The 25,907-nt window shown below is 43.3% G+C and overlaps 1 protein-coding gene across 2 annotated transcripts; it reads left to right on the top strand.

The window, feature by feature from the left end:
- The first annotated feature begins 4,359 nt into the window (after positions 1-4,359).
- On the top strand, positions 4,360-14,733 carry b3galt2 (UDP-Gal:betaGlcNAc beta 1,3-galactosyltransferase, polypeptide 2). Of its 2 annotated transcripts, none has more exons than XM_010751869.3 (2): positions 4,360-5,147; positions 12,320-14,733. In XM_010751869.3, exon 2 carries the CDS (start codon positions 12,672-12,674, stop codon positions 13,974-13,976), a length of 1,305 nt encoding a protein of 434 aa, XP_010750171.2. In that variant the 5' UTR covers positions 4,360-5,147; positions 12,320-12,671; the 3' UTR covers positions 13,977-14,733. The 2 variants fall into 2 exon arrangements, with proteins under 2 accessions (XP_010750171.2, XP_019122470.1); XM_019266925.2 differs by lacking the exon at positions 4,360-5,147 and adding an exon at positions 7,806-7,997.
- Positions 14,734-25,907: the final 11,174 nt, after the last annotated feature.

Here is a 25,907-nt window from a genome sequence, read left to right as displayed (position 1 = left end):
TGCCCACCAACTGTTTCAATTACAGGCATTTTCTGATTGCTCAGGAAAATGTATTTCCATATAGATCTAACATGCATTACATTTTCCCTTTGTCGTTAATGTGGTCGAATGCATCTCTCATTTTTTTTTATTCCTCCTGCATGTGTTATGTGTGACTTGTGCAAATATATATGTTTTTAACTTCATCAAAAAAACACATAATTTAAAATGTGTTGCTTGCAAGTGCAAATGTATTCACTATCAGAAAAATCTAATTTTAGCCAATTCCTCTCATGATTTGAATGATAAACATCATATTTTAAAGGACCAGTGTCTAGAGAAATATGATTTCAGGAGGTCCGGATAGACATAATTTCATCATGTTCAGGTTCCGCAGCATCATCCGGATAGACATAATTTCATCATGTTCAGGTTCCGCAGCATCATCGTGTTTAAGTTGCATTATAATTTAATTATACATTACAACTATTTTATATATAAAAGCAGGACTGTCCTTGTATCAACATCTGCGCTGTGTGAAGTCAACGACTCAAATCAAACAAAGAAAGATATGATTCAACGTCATGCCAACAATATTTGTGCAATAAAAAATAATAAATCAAGCAAATAAGAAAACATAAATAATAAAAGTCAAACACACAAGTACGTTCAAACGTTCATATATTCAGTATCACACATTAAAAATAACTATTTGTTGGCTGCAATCTTGCGGATTTAAAGTCGGTTTTCGGTGTCAACCTTCCTCCGTTTGGTGCACGCCATGGCACATTGACTCACAGGTTGGCCCCTTTTTTCTCTCTCTTTACATTTTTTCTCTCCGTCACCATCACTGCCGTTCTATTCGGCGAAGGCCCGCCCTACCTTGCCTGTGATTGGCTGACATTCTTGCCCTCACCTTGACCGATCTCAGTCCTCCTCATGCCTAAACCCAAACAACTCAAACCCACAAGGGCAACGAGTACTGGCCAATCAGAGACAGGTAGGATGTCCCTTTCCCTGTCAGTCGCTGGTCAAAATGTCATCTCCACCAAAACTGAATAAAACTCAATGATATGTCAGTTCTGGTTCTGTGTCCGGACAGGACAGGGAATGGGTCCAGACCCAGACCGCGGTCCACCTACTGTATTAGTGACCTGTGATTTAGGGGGATCTATTGGCAGAAATTAAATATAATATTAATATGCATTTTGTTTAGTATCAGCCGTATATATCTACAAAGACGGTGGGTTCTCTTCCACTGAGTCCACCGTGTTGTACCACCATGTTTCTAACCGTATTCAGTTGGGCACAATGTGCAACTTCACCACTAGGTGCCGATCCTACACAGCGCTCCTTTAAACGTGTGTGTAATTCTACACTGTTATTAATTTCCAGGATAATATGACATTAAGCGAATTAATACTTAACGACGACAGAGCTGACCCTGTGCTTTTTGTTCTTCGAGCGGAGGTCTGAGTCTGAGTGAAGGCGGAGATATTCACAGAGACATCTCTGCCTGCTCTCGAGGCTCTGCCACAGGATATTGCGACTGTGCTCTTTAAGAGAAGCAATAACAGCTCGCATTTCATCCCAGACTGCATTTCTTTAAAGGCCTCAGTGTTGAGATAAGTAAACCTTCTCATCCTCGAGTAAAGTAACATACAGAACAACCACAAGATGCTTTAGAAAGAATTAGAACAAAGAACAAACAATTGACTTATCGAATAGGTAAAGTCTCGGTGTGAATAGGTTCATATATAACTGCGATATTTGCCTTGTCAGTTGGCATTTCTTTTCAAAAACTTGCCAATATGGCGACGTGACTTTGACTGAAAGCATAGAAATTAGAAATTATTCAAATGTGAATGGGTTTCCAGGTTTGCGATGCAAATGTTGGCCCATTTGTGCATGAACTCATGAACTAACATCGCATTGGGAAAAATGCTCCACTCGTTTTTTCACATTGTAGAAGTGAGTTTGAAACAAAAACAAAAAAATAAATGTGTCTCTGTCTTTATTTCCTTTTTTTCATGAGTCATATTTTGTATGAATAGCGCCTCACTTTGTGCCAAAGCACTTTTATTGACTTCTGCTTTTATCTCGTGAAGTTTAAACACCCATGCCTTGAAGTGAGATCGCATTACAGGAGCTGCAATCCGAGTTTATAGAAAATGACTGCAGAGGCACTGCTAGGAAATGTAAGGGAAGTGTTTTTCTGTATACTGTACGCGAGGACATCTGTGTATATGTGTCTGTGTCTGCTGCCAGAGACACAAAGTTACAGCAGGCGAGGCAGACGTGGTGTTCCAAGATACTCCCCGAGCACCAGCAATTAATGATGACAATTTAAATTTTGATACGCTGGTCTTTGCAGAGGCAGCCGGCCTAGACGAGTTGAGGAAGTCAACTATCTAATAGATGCCACATGATATTAATGTACAGAGGCGCGCTCCCTCTAACCTGGCAGCCACGGGAAATCAATCACCTCCCCGGCATTACTTTCTTTTGACAAATATGCTCTCACTGGCCAGGTAGCAGAGCTAATGGCCTCCAAAGTATATCTGTCAAAGACACAGCTCCTATTAATTATTCAGTCACCTATGCTTCTCCTATGCTGTGGTGCTACCGTACAATATTTACAGTGCTGCAAGAGGGCCGCTCTCCCACCGGCTTACTGTCCCTGAAGTGGCGAGCTGCTTTTGCATGAGCCATAATTCCATCTGCTCCATTTCTACTGAGAGAAAGGGGGGAGTAGAAGAGACGAGCAGCTTTCATCGCTTATGAAGAAACATGTCTGTCTCTGGAGGTGCATGAGTCTAAACATGACTGAAGGCTGATGAAGGGTTTGCATTGTCTTTAAGTCATTAATGAGGCTTTCATTGTCGTGCTGTGGTGGAGTCAGTGCTGTCAGCGACCTCGAGTGTCTCTTTCTTCTTGTTGTTGTTTTTGTCAGTCTAAATGTGAAAGCATGCTAAATATAGTTGGTAATCATGCGTGCATAATGATGCATCACTAATGTACCAAACAGGGCAAAAAAGATGTGTTTTAAAATGGTGCTTGTCCAGAGAGACACATTAGAGGCGACGTTAAACAAAGAGCACGATGGTGGCACATGCAGCTGTTACAACCGCTGGCCACCGTGCTGCTCTCACACAGTTAAATCCCCCTTTTCTTTTTCCGCCCACAGAGGTTGGAGGGTGGAGGGAGCAGGGTGGCTGGATTGGGAGGAAGGAGGAGAGGAGAGGAGGGAGAGGAAGGAGTGATGGTGCATTCATGTGGATGCTGGAAAAGTGGGAGGAATGTGTTTTCGCGTTTGGATATACCGTCCACTTCGGCTCTCCGGTAGGAAGACACTGCACATGGTCTTTTCATTTGCGTATAATCACCTGAAAATAAGAATCTTTTATCTCTTTGTCATCTTAAAATCAGTCTTTTACATCGGGTCCTCTTTTATAGAGTCCGCCATGCTTCTACAGTAGCCCAGAATGGACAAACGCTGGCTCTAGCTGCGATGTTTCACATGTTTTACCCATTTTTGCAGCTACCAAAGGGTGAGGCAAAGTGTTTGCAATCATCAACTACACCTCTAAATTCCACCAAAACCTCCGCAGTTCTCCATTTAACCTGAGAACAATTATCACTTTAGCAAATGAATCCGCTGCTTTGACAGTCTCCGCTCTTCTAGGATGGATTTCCACCAGATTTTGGCCTTTGACCTTTTTTTTTTTGGGTTACTGACGTTGATGACTCACAGACAGTCAAGGTTCCACTTCTTCCTGAAGGAGTTGGATTGGAGGTTGAGGTCACATTTTTCCAACACCAGCCACCAGGGAAACTCCTCTCTCTTTTACAGAGGTGGATACGTGCACAAGGGCATGTCAGAACAGGAATACAATGCTCCGAAACAGTTGCCACCCTGTTGGCATGAAACTTAGTCAAACCGCATAGGGGCAGAGCCTCAAACAATGAGAAGCACGTAACAAATCATTGAAATGGTTGTATCCATTCTCCTTTATCCTTAATGATCTTATCTACAGAGACTCAATGATTCCCACCCTGAGCACACATTGGCGTCAGTGGCACGGAAAAAAAACTTCCTTTTAAGAGGCAGTGACCTTGATCAGAACCCGGATCAACCGGATAGTTATCTGTGCTGTAGAGTTTTCATTGCTCCATGCACAGCAGTGCTCATGGGCGTGTCAGAGAAAGAAAAAAAATAGGGTAATTTATTGTAAACAAAGCTCTGGAACTATAATGAAATATTCAAATAATAATAATAGAAGTTATAATTAGAACAGTATGTGTTGGAGAATTTTCACCCACACCCCATGAATGCAACACGAGCGTCTCTCTTGGTCACGTGGGACAGTCCGCTAATAATGCAGTGACGTGGGAGAGTTCCGTCAGTGGAGCGGTGTCTGACATCCAGCCTGCCCGGGCCAGCAGCTGCCTTGCCCGGTTTGGGGGAAATCCGACAAAGTGTGTGCGTGTGGGTCCGAGACGGAGCGCGGATGAAAGAGAAAAACCAGAAGCGGACTGACTGAGCTGGTTCTGGGTTTTTCTCTGCAGGACTCGGGGAGCATGTTTTGGCAGTGATCGGACTCAAAGGTGGGAGAGGATATTGTGTTTTTTTATTTTTTATTTTTTTATTGTGTTTTTCTCCATCGCTGATTCTGCACATCAGCGCGCCCGAGCATCGTGAAGGCGCAGCCGCGCTCCTGCAGCTCCGCGCCGCGGTCAGAGCTCCGGATAAGCGCGTCTGGATGCTGTGTGTGTTTTTTTATTTTTTTACCTCTGGAGAGGCGGATAAACCGGGATAAGATCAGGCGACAACAGTTGCGAGAATACTGAATAAGTCAGAGGGGACAGTGTGGTTTCTAACGGACACGGGAGAGAGAGGAGGCGCAGCAGCAGCAGCAGCAGGAGGAGCAGGAGGAGGAGGAGGAGAACCAAAAACCTGCAGGTTTGTTGAGCCTGTGGGGATGAGGATCCAAAGGTGTCGGTGTGATTAGAGGACAGGGAGCTCGGAAGCAGGGGACACCCGCAGAAACGCAGATTGGAGGAGGCGGTGATGGCGGGTAGAGGCACCGGGGTTCACACGCTCCGTCAGCCGACCGCAGCCCTGTCAGGAGCCGCAGCAGCAGCAGCAGCAGCATGAGGAGGAGGAGGTACGCAGCACTGCACGTCTCATCAGTTCTCCACATCCTCATTATTCATTTAGCCTTCCCCGCCCTCCTCTCTCCTCTCCATTACATCCAGACATACCACCTTTCTCAGCCGCCTTGACTAGTATCCATCCATCCATCCATCACTCCACCCATGCATGCCCTTCCTCTGTACGTCCCAACATCCTGCATCTCCTCTCCTATCACAGCACTTTCTGGACCTTCCTAAAATGTTGCAGTGACACCCAGGGGCCCCTCGGGCAGCTGTTTAAGACAGGTGCACCACTGGAAAATGAAGAATACTTACATTTTGCTGTTACTCTCACTCCCTAAGGAGGAGTGTTGATGATAGTTCCTGCCTCCTTGCCCAGAGCAGAGTCGACTCCCCTTCCTCTCTATCAGAGGAGGTCCACTGTGATAAAACAGGGGGTACTGTATTCATTTAACTTTAGGAAACCCCTTCTTGGACCTGCCAAGAGGTCGAGGAAAGGGAGTTCCCATTGATCCAGCTCAATTAACAGTTTTTTTTTTACTTGATCACATCCAGCTGCCTCAACTATTTGGCACCGGAGTTCTTGCACGCTTAGGAATATCTGATAACTGATGAAACGGACAAACTTAAACGACGCAGCCGGGTTTCATCAACGAGGAGAAGCAGAAAAATACTGCTAGAATTCAATTCAGAAAAAAAAAGTTGGCAGCAGCACAATGACAAGGGTTAGATATCACTCGCATAGAGTGGAAGAAAATCACTGTCATATAATATTTACTACAGCCACAGCAGCTCCGAGCTATCCAAAGCTTTATTTCCCAGAGGTCTCTTGTGTTTTTGTGTTTTTTTTGAGAGGCCTGCTCGATCCTTTTTGTCACGGCCTGATTTAAAGGACAAAACAAAATCTAAATGTTGCACTGAAAATACATCTTTGCACCAGTTTTGGCTTCATCTGATGAAGTTTTTATGAGATTTTCCTCCGTTTCATTACAGTGTAGGTGAAAGGGATTAAATTTACTCTTGGAAATGATGCATGTAAAAAGGTTCGTCGTGGTTAAATAATTTAGTTTTCTGCTTTCATTTCAAACGATTAGTTCGTTTGCTCAAAAAAGAATCAGAAAGAGATGAAAGGTTTCCGAAAAACTCAAGCTGCCACTAAATCAGGAAAAAATCTGGAGGCTAAACAAAACAAATCTGATAAAAAGTGATCAGAACAGCTGCGGATTATTCATCTCATCTGATTATCTGTCAACAGAAGAATGTCTGAGGCAAAGTTCTTGTAATTCTTAGCCGACACGTCACTGGGTTCTGCTTTGTATCAAGCTGGAGGCGAAAGTCTCATCGTGTGCACGGCTAGATGCCGCCAGAGAGAGCTGAGTGTTTGGGTTTTTTTTTGGAGGGGGTTAATCCGGATGAGCTGACCCTTTAACGATCAGATATGGTGATGTGTGATGATGGTGGCTCAAGTGGCATGGCCCAGATCTGACCAACCATTAGTGATGGAAAAAAAAAACCCAGCTGTCCGTCCAGTGTCACTCGTCTGATCTGCAACACGCAACCCTCCCTCTCCCAGCGGTCCTGTCTCAGTTGCGTCATTTTTGAGGCACATTTCCAAAAGGGTCAGTTCACTGAAATGCAAAAAAAAGTTTTTAATGAGGCTGTTTCTTGGATTCGTGGATCTGGACATAATTTCAATGTTTTAAAGACTTTACTTGTATTTTGGGATGTGGCCTAAACATCTGAGTCAGATCTGTCAGAACAGCTGCTCGACTGAAACTGTCCGTTAGTCTGCATGATTAAACAAACCAGCTGTTACGCAATATATAACCCAATGCAATAAAAACTTTATCGCTCATGAATACATACAAACTGCTTATCTCTACCGTAGCAGTATTTTCCTCGGGGCTGCTTGGTTTAGAAGTTGTCAGAGGCCACATTGACAAAACACGTGGACATACATTTTTTAAACATATGGTTGGAATAAGCTGTGAAAACCTGAACGCCACGTTGCCATTGAGAGTGCAGGCAGAGTTAGAATTAGCTGGATAAACAGCTAAAGGTGACGGATCATTCATTTGAATTGCTAATCAAACAGGTTATGGAGAAACCATTGGATAGTCATTGAAATAAGATAAATGGTTGCATGGAAATACTGTAAGAACATGTTTAATAACCTCTCCCTTATGTTTTATTGTTTTATGAATCATAGCAATTTGTGCAAGATTTTGTCAGTGAAAGTTAGGAAGAGCAACAGCAACCCTTCGCCTCTATTTCACCTGTTTCCCTGGCACTCTTTGTGAACTCAGGTGGTAAACAAGAGTCAGAAAGTGACAGATAGTAGAGAGAGAGAGAGAGAGAGAGAGAGTGCGGCATGGCAGGGAGGGATTAAGATGAGACGGCATCAGCACAGAGGAGAGAGGTGTGGACTCTCCAACAGTCATTTTCAAGTGAACAAAGCCCAGGACTGAATTCCCCCAGACGATTCTTTTTTTCTTTTTAAGACGAGCCCAGCATGACCTCGAGAACAAACACAGATATAAAATTCTTGAAACTCAGTCACAAGTGAAACTAGTTCAGGTGTTTCTCACCAACAAAAGTAATGCAGGAAGAAAGATTTACGAACACAAAAGACTTGGGTTTGGTTTTTGATTCCTGACTCGGTATAAATTAAGAACGGGGCAGAGTCTGAAATGAAACACGCCTCTTCACCTCCTCCAGTGCTGGCTGTATTTATTCGATGTCACAGTTATATTCTCACCAGACTACAAGGAAGTATGTAGTATGAGGCTGCAGCATCGTTTTCATGTCCTATAAAACATTTCAACGTTGACGCTGATAGCACAACCTTCCTGAAAACTTTGGTGAGTACATAGAGAAAGTTAGTCATCTATATCTGCATCGCATTTTGTGACATCAGAAGCCAAATATCTGTCTGACATGACTCAAAATTAACTGAAAACACGAAAGACTCGACAGAAGGATTTAGATGTTTTGAGTAAAAAATAGAACAGCATACAACAGTGTGAAAATTCTTATTTTTTATTAGTTTACACAAGGTGGAGCTACTTTATTCTGTTGTGTAATATATCCTATAGCAATTCATCAAGTCCTGCATCAAGTATGCAGAAAATTTACTTAGGTACATACAGTAACTAAAATTACGTGCAAAAGATAAATGACGTTCTTGAGCATTGCTCAGTTTAGTATAAAGTACTGCAATTACAGTCAATATTGTAAGGTTTTAGACTGTTTGCCATCTGGGAAATTAAAATGAATATTTCAATATTCTTTCACACTTTGTGGGCAAAACAATAAATGAATTCAAAAAAATAAATTTTAATAACAGTTGGAACTGAAGGAGCGAGGGTTCTCCTTCATCCACAGCAGCAGTCACAATTTCTTCATCACTGTGTTATTTTTTTTCTTCCGCCCGATGAAGGCCACGCACTCACAACCCCACTTTAACATTAAAATAAATCATAAACGTTTGCGGTTGAATGAGGACCGTCGCTTTGAGGCAGTGTTATTAGACAGAACGAGGAGGGGGGGACTTCACTCAGCCACATAATCAGTCACGCCTGTTTCAATAAAGCAGAATTTAACCTCTAACTTCAGCGAGCGGCCGCTCTAAACGGCTCACAAATGGGAGCTGTATTTTTTTTGACTTGAGGGAAAATGTCTCGCTATCACAAAATCAAGCTCGTCAACATCAGCAAAGCTGGTTTTTGCATGCAGGACACAATGTAGAGGCCAAAACAGGTCAGGGTGGAAACACTGAAAGCGGTTTGTGGTTAACGTGGTGACAGAGACGACACCGTAATGTATGCCTAGTATGTCACTGTGTCAACCCCCCCTCCAAGCCTTCGTTCTGATTATTGACCGCTGCAGAATCGCTGGGGCTTTAATTAGTGCTAGTGTAACTAATTGGCTTGCACAGAAGTGACATTGATGGGAGGCAAGAAAATGAATTAGTGAGGAGAGGCATTGGCAGATTAAATGGAACTGCTAAAAAGTAAAAAACTGGCATTTTACGTTCGAAAACACTCAACCTGACGTGGTCGTGGGTGGGTGGACATGGGTGGGGTGTGGTGTGTGTGTGGGCAACCGTTTAATGTGTGTGTGTCTCTGTGTACATGCGTATTTATGTGTCTGTGTGTGTATACACGCCTTTTTCTGTGTGCACACTTCATCAGAGCTCACGTAACTAGATGTTCATTTAGTTGACAGCAGAAATCTCTCAAGCGCTGGATATGCTTCGATGTAAAGTATGTTAACCTTTAAAACAAAGCCGGCCCTGGCCCCTCTCATTCTCCTGTAATTGCTTGCGCTGGGTAAGCACACTCGCCTGAAAAGGTTATCGTGTTCCTTGCCAGTTGTCATGATGAATGAGCAAACATAGCAGGGATTGAAAATCGGATGTTTAGAAAAAAAAAAATAAAAAAATCTGCCTCACACTAACAGAATGCTACGTTGTGTTCGTTATCCGCAGATTATTAAAAGGCGAGCAAATAAACAAAAAGGAAACGCAGGCAGTCGATAAATTAACACGCTCAGGAAGGAAGGATGTATGCAAGACTTGCACTGCTGCTACATTAATATTCACTAGAGTCTAGTACAACCTGTAAGTCTCTGCTGGCATATTGTGTGTGTGTGAGTGTGTGTGTGTGTGTGTGTGCGTGTGCAACAGCAACGATGATGAATGTGTCTAGTCTCGGTATAATTATGTGTGATGTGCACATGCATCTTTTGTGCGAGTCTATACACACAAGAGTTATTATGTGTGTTTGTTTTCGCCAAGCCTGCTCTCCATTAGACTTTGTATTAGTGGGTATGAGAAGGCAAAAATATATATATATATCTATGTATGTGTGGATGCAGTATTTGGTGTGCATGTGATTATGTGTAATGCACAGTGAGTTTTGTGCGTCTGTGCATCTTTTCTTCATGAGCAAAACCATCTATAGAGGTGTAAGCAAGGTGGTCTGTGAGTCGTCAGTTAGGGGAAGCTGGATTTGGTTCATGGATCTATAACCAAGTCCAGCTGGCCCTGAATCAACTCTCCTAAATATAACCAAGTTAATTTTTAAACTGCTTCAGTTAATGACCAACCTCAAATCGTAAAAGGTACGACAGCTTGGACTGCGATGAAACAGGTTTTATGGTTTCCAAAATAGCAATCATGAATTATGTTTTTATGGTTTGTAGTAGGTAGATAGCTCGCCTCAGCTAACTGACGTAGACCTCGAGGTGAGCTACAGCCATTTTTGCAAACAAAACTGTCGAGTGAAGATGCCCGAATTTAAGATTCTGCTAAATTAGGATGGCGTTTAAAGTCTGTGCAAGAGATTTCTTTCAAAACACATTAAATATGTTGTAAAATTGTTGCTGAAAACACGTGAAAAGACTTTGAACGATACAGACAGATATATTAAACAGTTTTTCACCAGGCGGTCCTTAAAGGCCGGCTCGATGACACGCTGAGGCCACCCTGAGGAGAGAGAACGAGATGAATTCAGCTCAGCTCAGAGTGTTTCAAAGTCAGTCATGTCATTTTATGAACTCATCCGACACGTTTCAGTCGCTTCAAACTGGCTGATCGACTGCTTCCATGAGTGGGCGTGCCTTCGGAGGACACGCCCCCACAGTCCTGGAGCTGAGAATTCATTTTCACCTGATTTCATAAACTTGTCGATATTTTTAATCATTCAAATTTGGCTGGGTGGTTAATAAAACTTTTTTCGTCGGTCAGAACACAGATTTTACACAGACTTTAAGGAGCAATAAAGACATTTAAACACAAACCTTATAGCTGTGTTATTGCATTGCGTCCTCATAGTAAAGGACGAGCTGCCAAGCCGGGGTTAGGCACAAATGGTTGACGATTGCGATGCTTATCTCGTGATGAATAATTCAGCTTGTAACGTTTTTAAGTTGGCTAATGTCGGAGGTGTTGAAAATCATAGAATCAGCCCGTGATCGCCTTTGTGCCTCCCTCTGTGCACAGCTCCCCGTGGGCAACAGATGCAGTCAGTCACATCACATTCTGTCTGAGCCGCTGAACGCCTGCCTGTGCATTTGCATGCGCATGTCTCTTGTACCTCCTGTATTCGCGGCCTGAAAGATTGAGCATCCTGGGTGGTCTCACCTACACAGTAGGCAGCATTGATAAGCTGAAGGTGGAAGATGAATTGTGGGTGAAGGCTGTTATCGCCAGAGGCTGGCACAGGCTTCAACGCCACTGCCTGCTGGACCCTGAAAACTCATTTTGACAGATGCATCTCCTCCCTGGCTGTCGATGCGCAGTGGGGGGCTGATGGCACTCACTCGCCCAAGCGGCTCAGTGTAGCGTTAGCCGGCACCACGTTGAGCAAACCTGCAATTTATACTTACGCCCGAGGCATTAAGCTGAATAATGACATGCAAGAAGCAACTACCATCTCACCATGCCCGGCACTAGACAGCCGGCTCATATTTTTCACAAAGAACTCCATATTTTCTGTTCTTTGCTATTTTTAGATGGTTTAACTGTAAGATGAGTTTGTGATTATCTTGGAAATGTTCTTGTCTTCTGTCATCGTGTAGAGTAATAGGAAGATGTGATCATTTATTCTATCGTGTTTTACTGTTAGATTGATTTATTCTGAAAATGTGCGTTATACCGTAGCTCAGCAACTAGGCACACATCTCAACATTTCAACCACACAGATGCAGAGTCACTTTTACAGCAGCAATCTTCCTTTCTGTCACTGACCTGTTCTCCGCAGAATTCTCTAAATCTCCCATTTTTCCTTCCTCACAAAGCCGCATCCCCAGAGCCTTCTGTGTTCCACATTCCTGTCCAATCAAAGATGCTACAAACACTGTCATATTGATTCAGCTTCTCCCTTTCAAAATGTTAAGTCAGCTTACCAAAAGTGCCATTTACCATAGCGGGCACCGCATCCACAGGAAGTTTTAATTGGGGCTTTTTGCATCTGCAAGAAATTAATTCAGAACCGGAACGAGTGTGTCAAAACAAACCATAAACAAAATGATTAAGAAATAAGCTCGGTTACCCCCACAAGTAGGATAAGAAACACATCAGCAACTCAGACAATTGATATGTGGTTTGTGCCAGTGGAGATGAGATGCTTTTTGAACAACTACCAAGACTTTCTCTGTTTGTTTGTTTTTCTATTTCCAGATTAGAGAGAGAAAACACAGAGGAGGTGACCCTTATCATATCCTGAAGGAGACAAGACATAGAGCATGGTCTTGTGTTTGTCTACAGTGCCAAAGAAACGCCAGGGAGAAGCCTCCATGGCCAGAGAATCATCGCCTTCCTAGCTCCATCAGGAGCCCTTTTAACCCTGTTCCAAGCTGCACTAAGGGGCTCAAACATTCCCCTGACTCCACCAGGAGGCTCACTCCAACCCATCTGCCAGCTCAGATAACCCTCTGACTGTTGGCAACCACATGTTTGAGGTGATTGTATGTGACCGCCGCCGCCGCCCATTCTCGAGCAGCAGCAGCCTCCTGCAACCCCGATCTGCACCATGCAGTGGAGACGGCGGCACTGTTGTCCCATCAAGATGACCGTCAAGCGTTCCCTCTTCCGGACCCATGTGGCCGGCCTCCTCTCGTTGGCTCTGCTCTTCACCCTCTTCTTATTTTTCAGCCACCAGGACTGGCTGCCGGGACGCAGTGGACCACGGGAGAATCCCCTGGCCTACACCGTGAGGGGCTTTCGCAGCCCCAAGGGAGAAGCCAACCAGAGCAACTCCTTGAGGAGCCTGTGGAGGGAGACAGGGTATGTAGCACCAAAGCCTTTGCTAAACCTCAGCTCTCAGCAAGTGGACGGGGCAGCGGGGGAGGCAGCAGGGGGTGGAGCCAAAATGGGCGTAATGGGGCTTGGGGACTCCATGAGCACTAACAACAGTTTACAGAAGGAGATGGGTGTGGGAGGGAGGCTCAGCGCTCAACCCTACCGGTACATCCTGAACGAGCCCTTCAAGTGTAGGGACAGCACTCCCTTCCTCATCCTTCTAATCGCTGCAGAACCCGGCCAAACCGATGCCCGCAACGCCATCCGGCAGACATGGGGGAATGAAAGCATAGCGATGGGACTAGGGTTTGTCCGTCTTTTCCTGCTTGGCACAGGAAAGAGCTCAGACATCCTCCAGAGCAACATAGAGGAGGAGAGCCGTGTTCACCATGACATCATCCAACAGGACTATCAGGACACCTACTACAACCTGACCATCAAAACCCTGATGGGCATGAACTGGGTGGCCACCTATTGCCCGCATGCCTCCTATGTGATGAAGACGGACAGCGACATGTTTGTCAATACGGAGTATCTCATCCAAAAGCTGCTGAAGCCAGAGCTGCCTCCCAAGCAGAGGTACTTCACTGGCTACCTGATGAGGGGCTATGCACCAAACCGGAACAAGGACAGCAAGTGGTACATGCCACCGGAGCTGTACCCAAGCGAGCGCTACCCGATATTCTGTTCCGGCACGGGGTACGTGTTCTCAGGGGACATGGCCGAGCTGATCTACCAGGCTTCTCTCAGCATACGCAGGCTGCACCTGGAGGACGTTTACGTCGGGATCTGTCTTGCGAAGCTACGCATCGACCCCGCGCCCCCTCCCAACGAGTTCCTCTTCAACCATTGGCGGGTGTCTTACTCCAGTTGTAAGTACAGTCACCTGATCACATCCCATCAGTTCCATCCCAATGAACTCATCAAGTACTGGAACCACTTGCAGAGCAACAAGCACAACGCCTGTATCAACATGGCCAAGGAAAAGAATGGCAGGTACAGACACCGAAAGTTTCACGGAGAGAGGCCTCCTTGATGCATCCTGTGACGACCACCCGCCTCAAAAAAAAAAAAAAAAAGGGGAGATGGGCGCACTGTAACTAAAGCCGGTGGAGGGCATGTTGAACTCAGCACTATACACTATATGGGGGAAAAGCACATTGTTTTTTGGTATTGTGTACAGTCAATGATTCAAACTATTTTTTTAAGTTGAGGAAAAATGTTAAGTATCGTAAACCTGTTGAGCTATTTCTGAAAGGGAGGACGTGTGACATGGAGCATTCACAAAAAAGTGCTGCTGCTCAAGAGTGGTGTTTATGATAATTCAGGTGCCAACAGAGAGGGGGTAATTCAAGCTACAGTAAATATGAGGGCTCTCCTCTCGAAGGGTAGTACAGTATGTCGCATTCTAGAAAGTATAAAAAAATAAAAAGTTAAGACACTATTGGTGACAAAAAGGGAAATGCACATGTATTATGTCGACAGTTATACTACCTAACTATGAATGAAAGTATCTTTGACGTTGACCAGTTATGCTGCCCTGTTTCTCAATGTTTACTTTACAGATTTATCAAAGAATACGAGTCAAAAGAAAAAAAGGTTTATCTGTCATATACTGTATTTTATTTTGAAAAAAACAACAACAACAAAAAAAAACAAAAGTCAACATGAAACCGCTCAGAATCACGTCAGAGATGACTGAGATTGTATTTTTTAAAGCTTTACATTGAGTATGACTCTGCACTTGAGCAAATGTGCAATGAATCAATTAACAATTAAATGTACTGAATTCATTTCGCTTGCAGTTGTGTGTGTGTGTGATTTATCGGGGGGAACCTTAATCACAAAACATCAAATATGTTTTCCATATTCTGATAATGTTAGCACGGTTGTCACAGTTCATTGCTGTTGCTTTGCTTGATGTGTGCAGGGCTGCAGACCAATCAAGAGATTCAACAGCAGGATGGGACACACCTAGGCATCGTGCTTTATTTTTACAGAACAACAGTCATTCTGTACATTCCTTTCATCCACTTCATACAAGACTGACTGGTTCCTCCCGTCCAATAATTTGTGTTTCTTGTGTTTGTTTGTTGTCTACCCATGTGTTGCATTCAAAAGTTGAGCTGTAAAAAGATTTACACCCAACTGTTGCATACCAAACAAAGAACAAGCTGTACTTCAGCTGATTACTGAAGAAGTTAACACCTTGCTAATAGATGCCAACAAAGTCAACAAAGATGAAAAATCTGCTCAATACGACCTGACACTTTCCATTTCATGGCAACAGCAGAGTGCTCTTTGCTTCAGACAGAACAGTTAACAGTTCACTACATAGCAACCACTCCACAACCAAAGTCTGTAAATCACCTCCGTAGTGTGGCATAATTCCCTGTCCGGAGGTCTCGGAGGCGGTGGCCCGGTTCTGTTGCCTCCTAACAGCAGATTCAGTTTGGCAGGAGTTAATTAGCACTTAGCTGCTTTAGCAAGATTTCAAGGCTGAAGCTATCTGTCCATCAGGAAAGTCTGTAAATCACAGAGCTGAAGCCGAGCAGCCGCAGGGGGAAAAACCAGCAAATATATTCAGTATGAAATATGATCCGGTTTCACCGTATTCGTGGATTATAGTCGTGCTTTTGTGCAGTAATCAGCGAGTGCATGTAGCATAGTCGTGCTTTTGTGCAGTAATCAGCGAGTGCATGTAGCAGCTCTCGGAATCACTCCACCCCGGCGGTGTTGTAAACGAGAAAACGTTTTACCTGATGCTAAATTAGTGTACCGTGAAGAAAAATACCAGAAAAAAGATATGACCGCTTTAGATTGGGATACTTTGATTCTCCACTTACTGCAAACTGAAATGCATATTTCTCCATGGAAACACATAAACGCTGCCAGTTAAATTTAATATCACTTGGCCCAATATGATTGTTTTAGCCTGTGACAGGGTGGGTTGCTACACTGACTTTCTCATTACATAGGCCAACTTGATATTTTTGGATTTCAAACCAGCTTCATTACAGCGTGGGTATAAACACGTTGCCTTCGTCTGTTTGCGAACAACTGTTGCAAAACGCGTCACTCGGTAGAACTACTGGTTGCTTTGTTACTGAACAATTGTGCATCGGAAAATGTTCTGAACAAACCAGGCAAATAATGTGCATTTTTCACAAACATAACCACTGACGGTTAATAAAAGTTAATACCGTATTCAGCGGACCTTGGAGAAATGCATTAACTTCCAAACAGAACAGAAGTAAAAACATTCAGAGAAGTTCAGGTCAGGTAGAAAATCTGTGAAGACAAACAATCTCAAGGCTGATGGAAAAATGAATTAAACATTGTACTCTTTAGTTTCCCCCAGGGAATATAAAATGTTCTGCAACGAAATAGCCGAGTTTAGATTTTAATTAAAAATGAATGCATATGATTTTGAACTGAACTTTTTTAGTGTGTTTTATGTGCTGGGATTGAGGGAGGCAATAAATAAATACATACTCCAGTGCTGCAGAGCCACCAACAAAAAGAGCATATATAATTGGGTGATGACTTTAAGTAGCTTATATCAGATCAGGGTAATACATAAACTAATGGAGAGCAGGGACCGGTGCAACACAGAACTCACCACACATCTGTCAGTCTCACTTTAATCACCTGTACGACTGACTGATTCTGTTTAGGGAGCTGTAAAATGGGTAAAGTTCACACAATGGTGTATTTTAAGCCGCTAATCACTAAGCAGAAGCATCTTAAGGGAGGAGGGAGCTGAAGACAGCGGAGAGAGAGAGGATATCAAGATGTTCATCTCAGATAAACCACACAGTGCGCAGGATTTGATGCTGGAGCCACAGGCAAAGAAACAACTGCTTAATTTGTTTCTCTGTATGCAGCCATGTAAGAGAGTTTGTGCAATCATCATCATCATCAGCAGCAGCAGCTACTGTATCTAGTTTGGGAAGATTTTAAAGGAGACATCACGTCATTCTTTTTTAAATTCTCCAGAAGTATGTACCATCTTTAATCTGTTATGCTGGAGCTGAGTGGATGCTGACAGTACAAGGCACGACTTTTACTTAAAGGTTCTGTTCAAGGTGTCAGTTAAGGTGCCTTGATGGCTCAGCAGTACTCGGAGCGACGTGATGAACTCAGCGGAAACAAGAAATTGAAGAGGAAAGGTAGGAATGAACAAGACAAGTCATGCATAAGAAAATCTGAGACAAACATTATTTCCATCATATAAAATCAAGCAGCCAAATGATCCGATCTGCTGTAAATGACTCGGGTTACCTGAAGTCGGATCTGATAATGATGAGTTTAAAAGTTGACTGCTGTTGATTTGTGTATGTATGAGGAACGCAGTATGAATAAATGCAAAAATAAATAAATAAATACACAAACAGATGGAAAATAAATACACTTTTTAATGAAAAATATTTCTACATATGCTAAATGAGGCGGTCCTGAATCAGTCAGAAGCAGGACTGGTTAGCTGGAGGAACCTGTGTGAGATTGTTACAGACCATTTTTTACATAAAGTATAATGCATGCAGCAACCTCGAGTGGGAGGCTGTGGCAGGATGTGGCCTAACGGGCTTGAAAACAGGAAGTTTGTACTGTTCGTCACACCCAGCGTGCAACCACAAAAGGTTCTTTCGTGAAAAACGTTGTGGTTTCACACAGCTCTGAGAAAGTGACCGTGACGAGGGGCCCCCTCCGAAAACATACATCTGTAGAGACATTTTTGCACGTCCATGTGCGAGACCCCCAAAATGCGTAATTTTACACCCAACTTTGGGGGGGTAGGCAGATTTTTGTGAGTTTTCGAGTAAATATAGGCCGTCGAAAATGTGATTTACTTTTAAACTTTCGAAATCCAATAGGGCCTCGCACAGCGATTGTTATAATAATAACAATAATAATAATTAATAGCATGTGAGGTGCCGAAAGAGCCAGCTCCAGAGCCAAAAGAACCGGCTCTCCAAAAAGAGACGAAATTCCCATCACTACCAGATAGCCATGGTCGGCTGGTCGGTTAAGGTTAATGCAGTTGCTGTTATTATATATAGATATTAGATATTAGCATTGGTTAATGTGGTTGTGTTGGCTGAATCTGTAGAAGCTGAACCCACGCTGGTTAACCATTGAAACTGTAAGTGCTTCTGTTTGGTTTTATGGCCCAGGATCTCCAAGCTAACCAATCCTGCTTCAAACTGATTTAGTACCGCCCCCCACAAATAACAAACAGAAACAGCCTTTTTAATTTCTAAAATTCACATGTTTAGCAGTGCGTTAAGGTAAAAAGAAACAGAGCCACATCATGTTGAACAGATTAGAGTCTGCTATACTGTCAATGCACCCTTCAACAAATTAATTTTGCATCTTATGTCAATAAAAGTTCAGCCTGTGGAAAATCTGCCCCAGGTAAACCAACTTTTACACAGTCGCTGTTCAAATTTTGTAAAAAAATTGTTGTATACCAGATTTCTTGTATGAATTTACAAGATAACTTTACTCTTTTATCTGCTGCACGTTCTCATCTCTAAATCTGACTCATTGTTTTGTCATTTTGAGTGGAAGCACAATAAAATAAGAAAACTGTGATGTTGCTAAGTAGAAAACACAAGGCAACACTGTCAACAACAAAATAATTAAGGAGGCATAAAAATAAGATCCGAATCTTTACTTGTTTAAGCTTGTAATATTTGGTCAAACTACTATTTCTAATGGCAGAAACTGCAGTTTTATTAGTAAGTAACAACCCTCTCAGCCATGTGTCCACAAGGTATCACCCCAATGTACAAAAGAGATTTAACATCAGTTTCAGTAGTATATCTCGTAATATCAATAAAAATATTCGAGTATCACTAACAATGCACTGATCAGCCTTTGGGTCTTATATTAAACCAAACCTTATAGTCACCACATATGAAAACAAGGAAGCCCAATTTCTGCCTCGGTGCAATTCATGAAATACTCAACTAGTCTCAGGTATTCATCACCCTCCATTAGTAATGATTAAAGTCATGACTCAAAGTGAGAGGATATTGGGAACAAGGTTTGGTAGCATTCATGCATGTCCTATGCAATCAGAGCACCAGATTACCAGCATCCGGCGGCGCTCAGCCCTTCAACAAATGATGAAAAGCTGAAAGGGAGGGAGGGGGGGAGGCGAAAATGAGAGTGGGAAAGAAGAGGCAAAGCTGAGGCAGAGGTAGATGGACTGGTTTGCTACCGGAGAGAGGAATAAGGAAGCATTGTAGGGAAGCAGGGAGTGATGGCAGGTAGCTGTAAAGGAGAAAAGGATGAGGAGGGAAGAGAAAAATAGCAGGAAGGAGGTAGTGATGAATGAAGAGGAAAGGAGCAGTGACTGATCGGTATTGAAAATCTGTGCTGCTGTAAACGTGGTATAAAAGGCTAACAGTGGAAACGGATTGAGATGTCTGCCATGATGGAGTGGAGGCTGGGACCGGCTTTAACATCACAGCTCACTGTTCCTCAGAAAACCACAGAAGAGGAAAATACACTTGAGGAAGAGACAAATCTCCTGACCTTTCCATAACAGCCAGACCTGGAACCTGACTAATACCTCTCTGTGGGCATGACTGATGAATCCTACCGGAAGTTTTAGGTGAAGAATACCTGAATTTGACAAAGAAAATGATAAATGCCACTGGAAAACCATTAGCTCATTTCTGCGGCAGGGGGAAATAAAATATTTCAAAGCACAGAAAATGGCTTTGTGTGATAATGAATGCTGCCTCTCAACGCAAAATGTCAGCTAGACGGATCTCAAAACTACGCCAACGCACAGTGACTGGCATTGTAAAGCAAGATAGTTAAGGCAGGCGTAACATAATAATACATAATAACAAAATATAAATAGGAGATTTGGTTTATTAGCACAGTGCCAGGCAGTAGCTAGCCACGTTTCCATCCAAATGTATCACAAATTTTACACACACACATACATATATACTGTATATATATATATATATATACATTTTAGAGATATTTCCACTGGATCATGAGATAAGCAACTAGTTTCTTCTCTTATTTGATGTTTGGAAGATGCTAGTCAAGATACGTCTCTACGTGGCTGTTGTAGAGAATAAATAGCTAAATTCAATAAAAGGAAACTATGGCCTACCTCAGGGGTCCCCAAACTTTTTTCGGTGCGGGCCACATCAACTTGCCTTTCTGTGATGGGGGGCCGGGGTCAGTCTATAACCGGAAATGATATCAGTCCCACCAGGATTTCACAGGCCTTTTTTGAAATAGTTGCGGCCTAAATGCCTTATGTTGCATCAGGTTTTCAAAAAGTTGCGGTGAAAGTTGCTTTTTACATTTTTGTTGCGATTTTGTTGCGGGAGGAAGTTGCGATTCGACAGTCGCGGAGAGAGCGCATGGAGCACTAAGTCCACGGCCCCGGGAAGCGGCGAGGTCCAGGCAGGAGGGCGCTGTAAAGTTGCGGCTGGAGCCATGAGCCACCTTCGCCCCTGAGCCTTTCCAAGCCGACCCAGAGCCGGTCGCGGCGCACCGCCGCGGAGGAAATGCACCCGCGGAGGCCAGCCAGCACTGGGGAGAGGTCCCACGAGTCCCACGTCCCTGACCCGCCGAGTCGAATCCCCCGGGCAGACTGCGCGGAAGTTGATCACGAGCAAAGTCAAGTCGGAATATACCATTGTGTGAGGGGATGAAAATTAGCTAGTACTGTAAATAGTTCGTAAATAAGGTAGATTTTAATTAGAATGCCAAGCTTAGTCATTAAGTGTGGATATTTTATAATAGAAAACGCAATTTTGAAAAATAGGCCATGTTTAGAGGGATTGTTTGGGATCGTTTAGTGGGCCACTCTAATTGTTTAGGCGGGCCGGATGTGGCCCGCAGGCCGTAGTTTGGACACCCCTGGCCTACCTAGTAAAACTGCTATAGCCTCTGGAACTAACATGATTTGTGGCTAAAACATGTTTAAATGTATGGGAGGAGGAATGTCTGGAGAGCTCTGCTGAATCTGCTGCCACCACGACCCGACCCTGGATAAGTGGAGGAAAACGGATGGAGATGTAGCTTTAAAATCGAAACTTTTCTACAGTTCCTGTTTTCGTCTTTTGTCGGGCAAAAATCCCAAATCCACGTACTTGAAGCAACCTCCACACAAATCCAGTTCTACAGGGTGCAGGGAACATCCGCTGTGCCCCGTCAGCTAAGGCAGAACTCCCAAACACTTTCAGACATATATGGCAGATTCCAGCCAGGACTCAGGGACTCGATGATAGGGTGGTGCCAGCGTTGAGCCAAATTCTATTTATGAATGTAATTTGACAGTGACGCTCCACATTGCAGGAAAAACTGTTGGACATCCAAGCTGCCAGGCCCCAGATAAACAAACCCAAGCCTGTTGGCACTTAGGAGGGCTTTGTGAAGATGTGTGTTGCTGTTTGCGTGGCGCTCTGGCCATTAGTCACAGAAAGCGAAGGGCGAGAGAGGAGGCAAGGGTCACCGGGAGCTGAATATTTAATGCCATGTGATATGATCAGGTGTGATTTCTCCAGTGTTGAGTGGATAAAAACACACAGACACTAATTTTAACATACGGCTTCCATTATTATGATCTTAAAATGCGACATTCCACACAAATAAATGTCATGCAGTGACTTCCAGTGCAGCAGATCGGTACTGAGGCACATTTTCCACTCTCTTTAACTCCAGCACAACGGCTGTGTGGTTAAAGTGCTGACACTCGGCTTTAAAGACTCTTAGCCCTCTTTTTAGGACAATTCAGCAGATTATCTTGAACCTACTGACGGGCCAAGTTATTCATCTTATCTCAATGCAACTGATTGTGCACTTGTGAGGACCAAAATGACCCAGAAAAAAAGCAGAAGGCAAAGAGAGCAGCAGTCTTAGACCTGGAAAGGATCGCCAGGGAGGACAGATGACTGTCTGTGGATGCTGGTGGGTTGGTTGTAGACTTTGAACAGTCGCTGCAAAGGATTTGACACCTAATAAACTATTAACTTAATGTTATTATGTAATCTTTAAATATTTTAACTGGCACAGTTTTGATTCTAGCCCATTAATCTGTTGCTAGGTAAGAGGAAGTTGGGTAGCTGTATACCTTTTAAAAGTATATATATATATACATACATGTTTCTAAATACTGTATTTTTGTAGTAAATTTACAAAAACTGCACACGTAGTAGAGCCTTTTTGTTTGGTTAATATGTTAGTCTTGTACAGTTTTGTCTTTGGTTCTTCTTTTTCGAGTATGTAAGATTTAGGGGGCTCTATTTACAGAATATAATATTCATGTTGTTTTTGTTTGTGTATAATCACCTGAAGATACCAATTATTATGTTTTTCTTAGTCTAAAATGAGACTTCTATGGGGCGGTCGGTAGCCTAGTGGGTTAAGCGGCCGCCCCGTGTGTGGAGGCTATAGTCCTCGCTGCAACTGGCCCCGGTTTGAATTCCGCATCGGACGGCTAATTTACTGCGTGTCACATCCACCTCTTTCTGCCCCCTGCTTCCTGTCTATCTTCAACTGTACTATCATTAAAGGCATAAAAGACCAAAAAAAATAATCTTTAAAATGAGACTTCTATGCATTGCAAGTCATCTCCCACGTCCTCCGCCATATCGATGAAATGCCAAGTTTCTATAGCCCAGAAAGGACAAACTGAACACTGGCTCTAGATAACTCGCATCTCGTAGCCTCCTTAGTTTCTCCTTTATGCCTACAAGGCAACAACTACACTGCTATATGACACTAATGTTGCTTTCACACCAGGTTAGTCCGGGGGACTCGGTTCAATTCGGTGGGGAATGCTGTAAAATTTCAAACCTTTGTTTGGTTTGGTTCACTTTCACACTGCACTTTTGAAAGCGGACCAAACCGCCTGGACAACGTCATGCAGTTACAACAGCTGCTGATTTGGGGGCGGTATTGCCCAAAACAAGCACCAGGAAGAAGAAAACTGGGCTCATCGATTGGCTTTTTGATCTTTGGTTTGCACAATAGTTCGTTTGCTTTCCCACTGTAAGTGAACCCGCCCAAATGAATCAGACTATTCGAGGAAAAATGAACTCTGATCCATTTAAAGCGGCCCAAACAGTGCTGGTGTGAAAGTGCTCTGATGAATCCTACACCCCGGACCTTTAAACTAGCTCCAGCTCTTACGTTGTTCATGTGATTTTTAGTGACACTCAAAGCTGAAAGCCGGCACTTTAACCACTTTAATCATTGTTTCATTTAATATTTAACATCCTGGACTGCGGAGCGAGCCACAACAATAAAAAATACATTGCTCTTCTAATATTTACAAACCACACTGTATGATACAGGTATGATCCATCCTCACCTGGAAAAATAAGCCTGCTAAGTCTCATACATGTGTGAAGAATTGTCCGGTGCACATGCGTTGCAGAGATTTCCCGTTTGTGGAGAATAAAGAGAACTGCAAAGAGAGAGAGAGAGGAAAAAGCACCAGCTGCAAAGAGAGAAACTTCATCAGCAGATGAAATCCAAGAAAGGAGACGTCAGAATATCGCACCCACACTGATTGACAGATGATCTCTGACTGCCAGGAGCGCTGCAGAAACACTACAGCAGTGAGAGATTCACAGCACAGATGGTGACAGCAGAGAAAGAGGAGCTCGAGTACAATATTACCACCATCCAGTCTCACCCCTTTATGTATCTGAACCTACAAACACATCTGAGAAAATGAGTGACAACGTGCGTTATTAGATCAATGCAGCAAATCCTGTCCGTCGGCTGTTGGAAAGGACACCTTTTGATACTGGATATTTATGCTTGAACAACTTGACACAGTGTGCCATTGCCAGCAAGCAAAAATAGAAACCTATTATTTATTTTTTTTTAAGTACATTAATCTACACAAATCAATGAGGGGAGCACTAATTATCTCTCCTCAGGCCTGTCCGCCCTCTCCCTGATGGGAGGTTGTGGAGGGCAGCAGCCGATGCAGCTCCTCCACCTCTTCCAGGCTCATGTTTCAGCACCGTGTTTACCCTTGCACTTTCTGCACCGACAAACGAGAACAAATCACAGGCCAAGAGTGCATTAGTAGGGTTATTGGGTTATGTGCCGGTAAAATATAAGCCTGACAAAATGCCTTTTTTTTCCCCTGGACATTCTCAGAGGTGTCATCCGGCAAAGTGGAAAACAGAGCTCCTGCTATGTAACAATCCTTCTTAGTGCTTCGGGGCAAATGTCTGGTAGTGCACGTTTGGGAACTGCGGCAAGGTACCGATTTTAATTAGGGGGGAATCTAAACCTCCCAAAACCTTTTCGCCGTGGGACCTGAGAGACAAATCTGAGCTGTGTCCTGATTCCTTAGTATGTACTCAAAATCTGGTTGGAAATCTTCCTCAAAGATTTCAGTATTCTTCTTAAATTTGCCAGATTATTGAGCGTGCTTTGATGGACACAGGGATCCCACAATGCAATGCACACTGGAAAAAACAAACAAACATTATGTGATTGTTTCTTGAAATGTTCCTGGACGTTACCCAACCCTGCACAAACAAAATAAATGAATAAAAGTCTTACTGGGGCAGAAATGTTCTCATCCCCCCCCCCCAAATGTTAGCAGCACTCCAAAGGAATAGTTTGACATCCGATGCATACTGAATATCATTTTTCTTTTTTTTAGTGCTGCTCTAATTTATAGCAGATGATTTAACTGCCAAAACATTTGCAGATTAATATATAGCGCATACTTTATGGGTTGGAACTGGGGCACAGCTGCAGTGTCACCATGGGATCCAATGTCAAAAAAGGTATTAGGGCCGTAGTGGGTCAATTCATCATTTGCAGTGACCTACCACTTAGATTAACAATCTCTTGGTATAATTTCTTTGTTCTAGTGCATAATACTTTCATCAACTTACGCAAACTCAGTCTCTCCCAAAGGTTCAAATCTGCGGAGAAAGCCAGTGATGTCCTCAAAATGTACAGTCTGTTTCTCTGTAGGTATTAAATTAATTTTGCTGACCCTGTACCAGTTTATTCTTTGTCTTTATCATGACAGGTCTCAGACATAATTCTTTCAGTACAAGTAATGATACACAACTGCATTAACTGACTTCTTGGTGACAGATATGAGAGTGATATTGAACTGTTGGCAAGGAAGAGAAGGAAGTATTGCCCGAAACGTTGAATGAAAATGAGGGCGATGACCTCCAGCAATTTAGGCGAGAATGGCAGATATCGACTTGGCCGTGGTCAAAGAATTAGCTCAAGAGGAGCGACATCGTGGTTCTCACTGATTAAATATTTGTCTTGAGTTTGAGTTGTGCTTGTGCTCTATAAAACTTAAAACCAATAGGGATATTAATATAATCTACAATATATTGATTAAGCCATAACATAATAACAAATATGACATTACTCAACAACCTTCTGTTAGAGAGTTTCCCGATTGGATGGTAAAATAAAGTGCTGTGAACTGTAGCTGCTGTTGTAGCCAGAAAGCCAGGCGAGTGTGAGCGTTTGCGTCACAGGTGTCGTGACAGAACCGGAGCTGCCCAAACGAGCAATGTAACCAGGCTCAGCAGCCTCTATGGACAATAATGGCAGAGGCGACAAAGACTGAAGAGGACGTTGACGGAGGAAGTCATTCCGGAGTGATGTCGCAGTCTGTTTGGGGGCTTAATAACACCGAGCTATTGTTGTTTTTTGACACATCAGCCAAAATTAAAACAATAAATCAAAAATGTGTCCGCTGTGAAATTTATATCACTATACACTGTATTTGTGTCAAATGATCCAGTGATCAGAAGTGTTGGCAGCTAAAACTGTCAATGGCTGCTAGATTAAGTCCTAATGCTGACATCAGCTTGGCAGCAATCCCTTCATCTCTTTTCACACACACACCTCAATCCTCCTCCTCTCTCACAGACACTTTTCATCCACAAACTCTTCCGTAGACCCGCCGCTGTCTCCT

This window comes from Larimichthys crocea, chromosome XVII, assembly GCF_000972845.2.
Source record: "Larimichthys crocea isolate SSNF chromosome XVII, L_crocea_2.0, whole genome shotgun sequence".
Taxonomy (NCBI): Eukaryota; Metazoa; Chordata; class Actinopteri; family Sciaenidae; genus Larimichthys; species Larimichthys crocea.
This window is presented reverse-complemented; position numbering and strand designations above follow the sequence as displayed.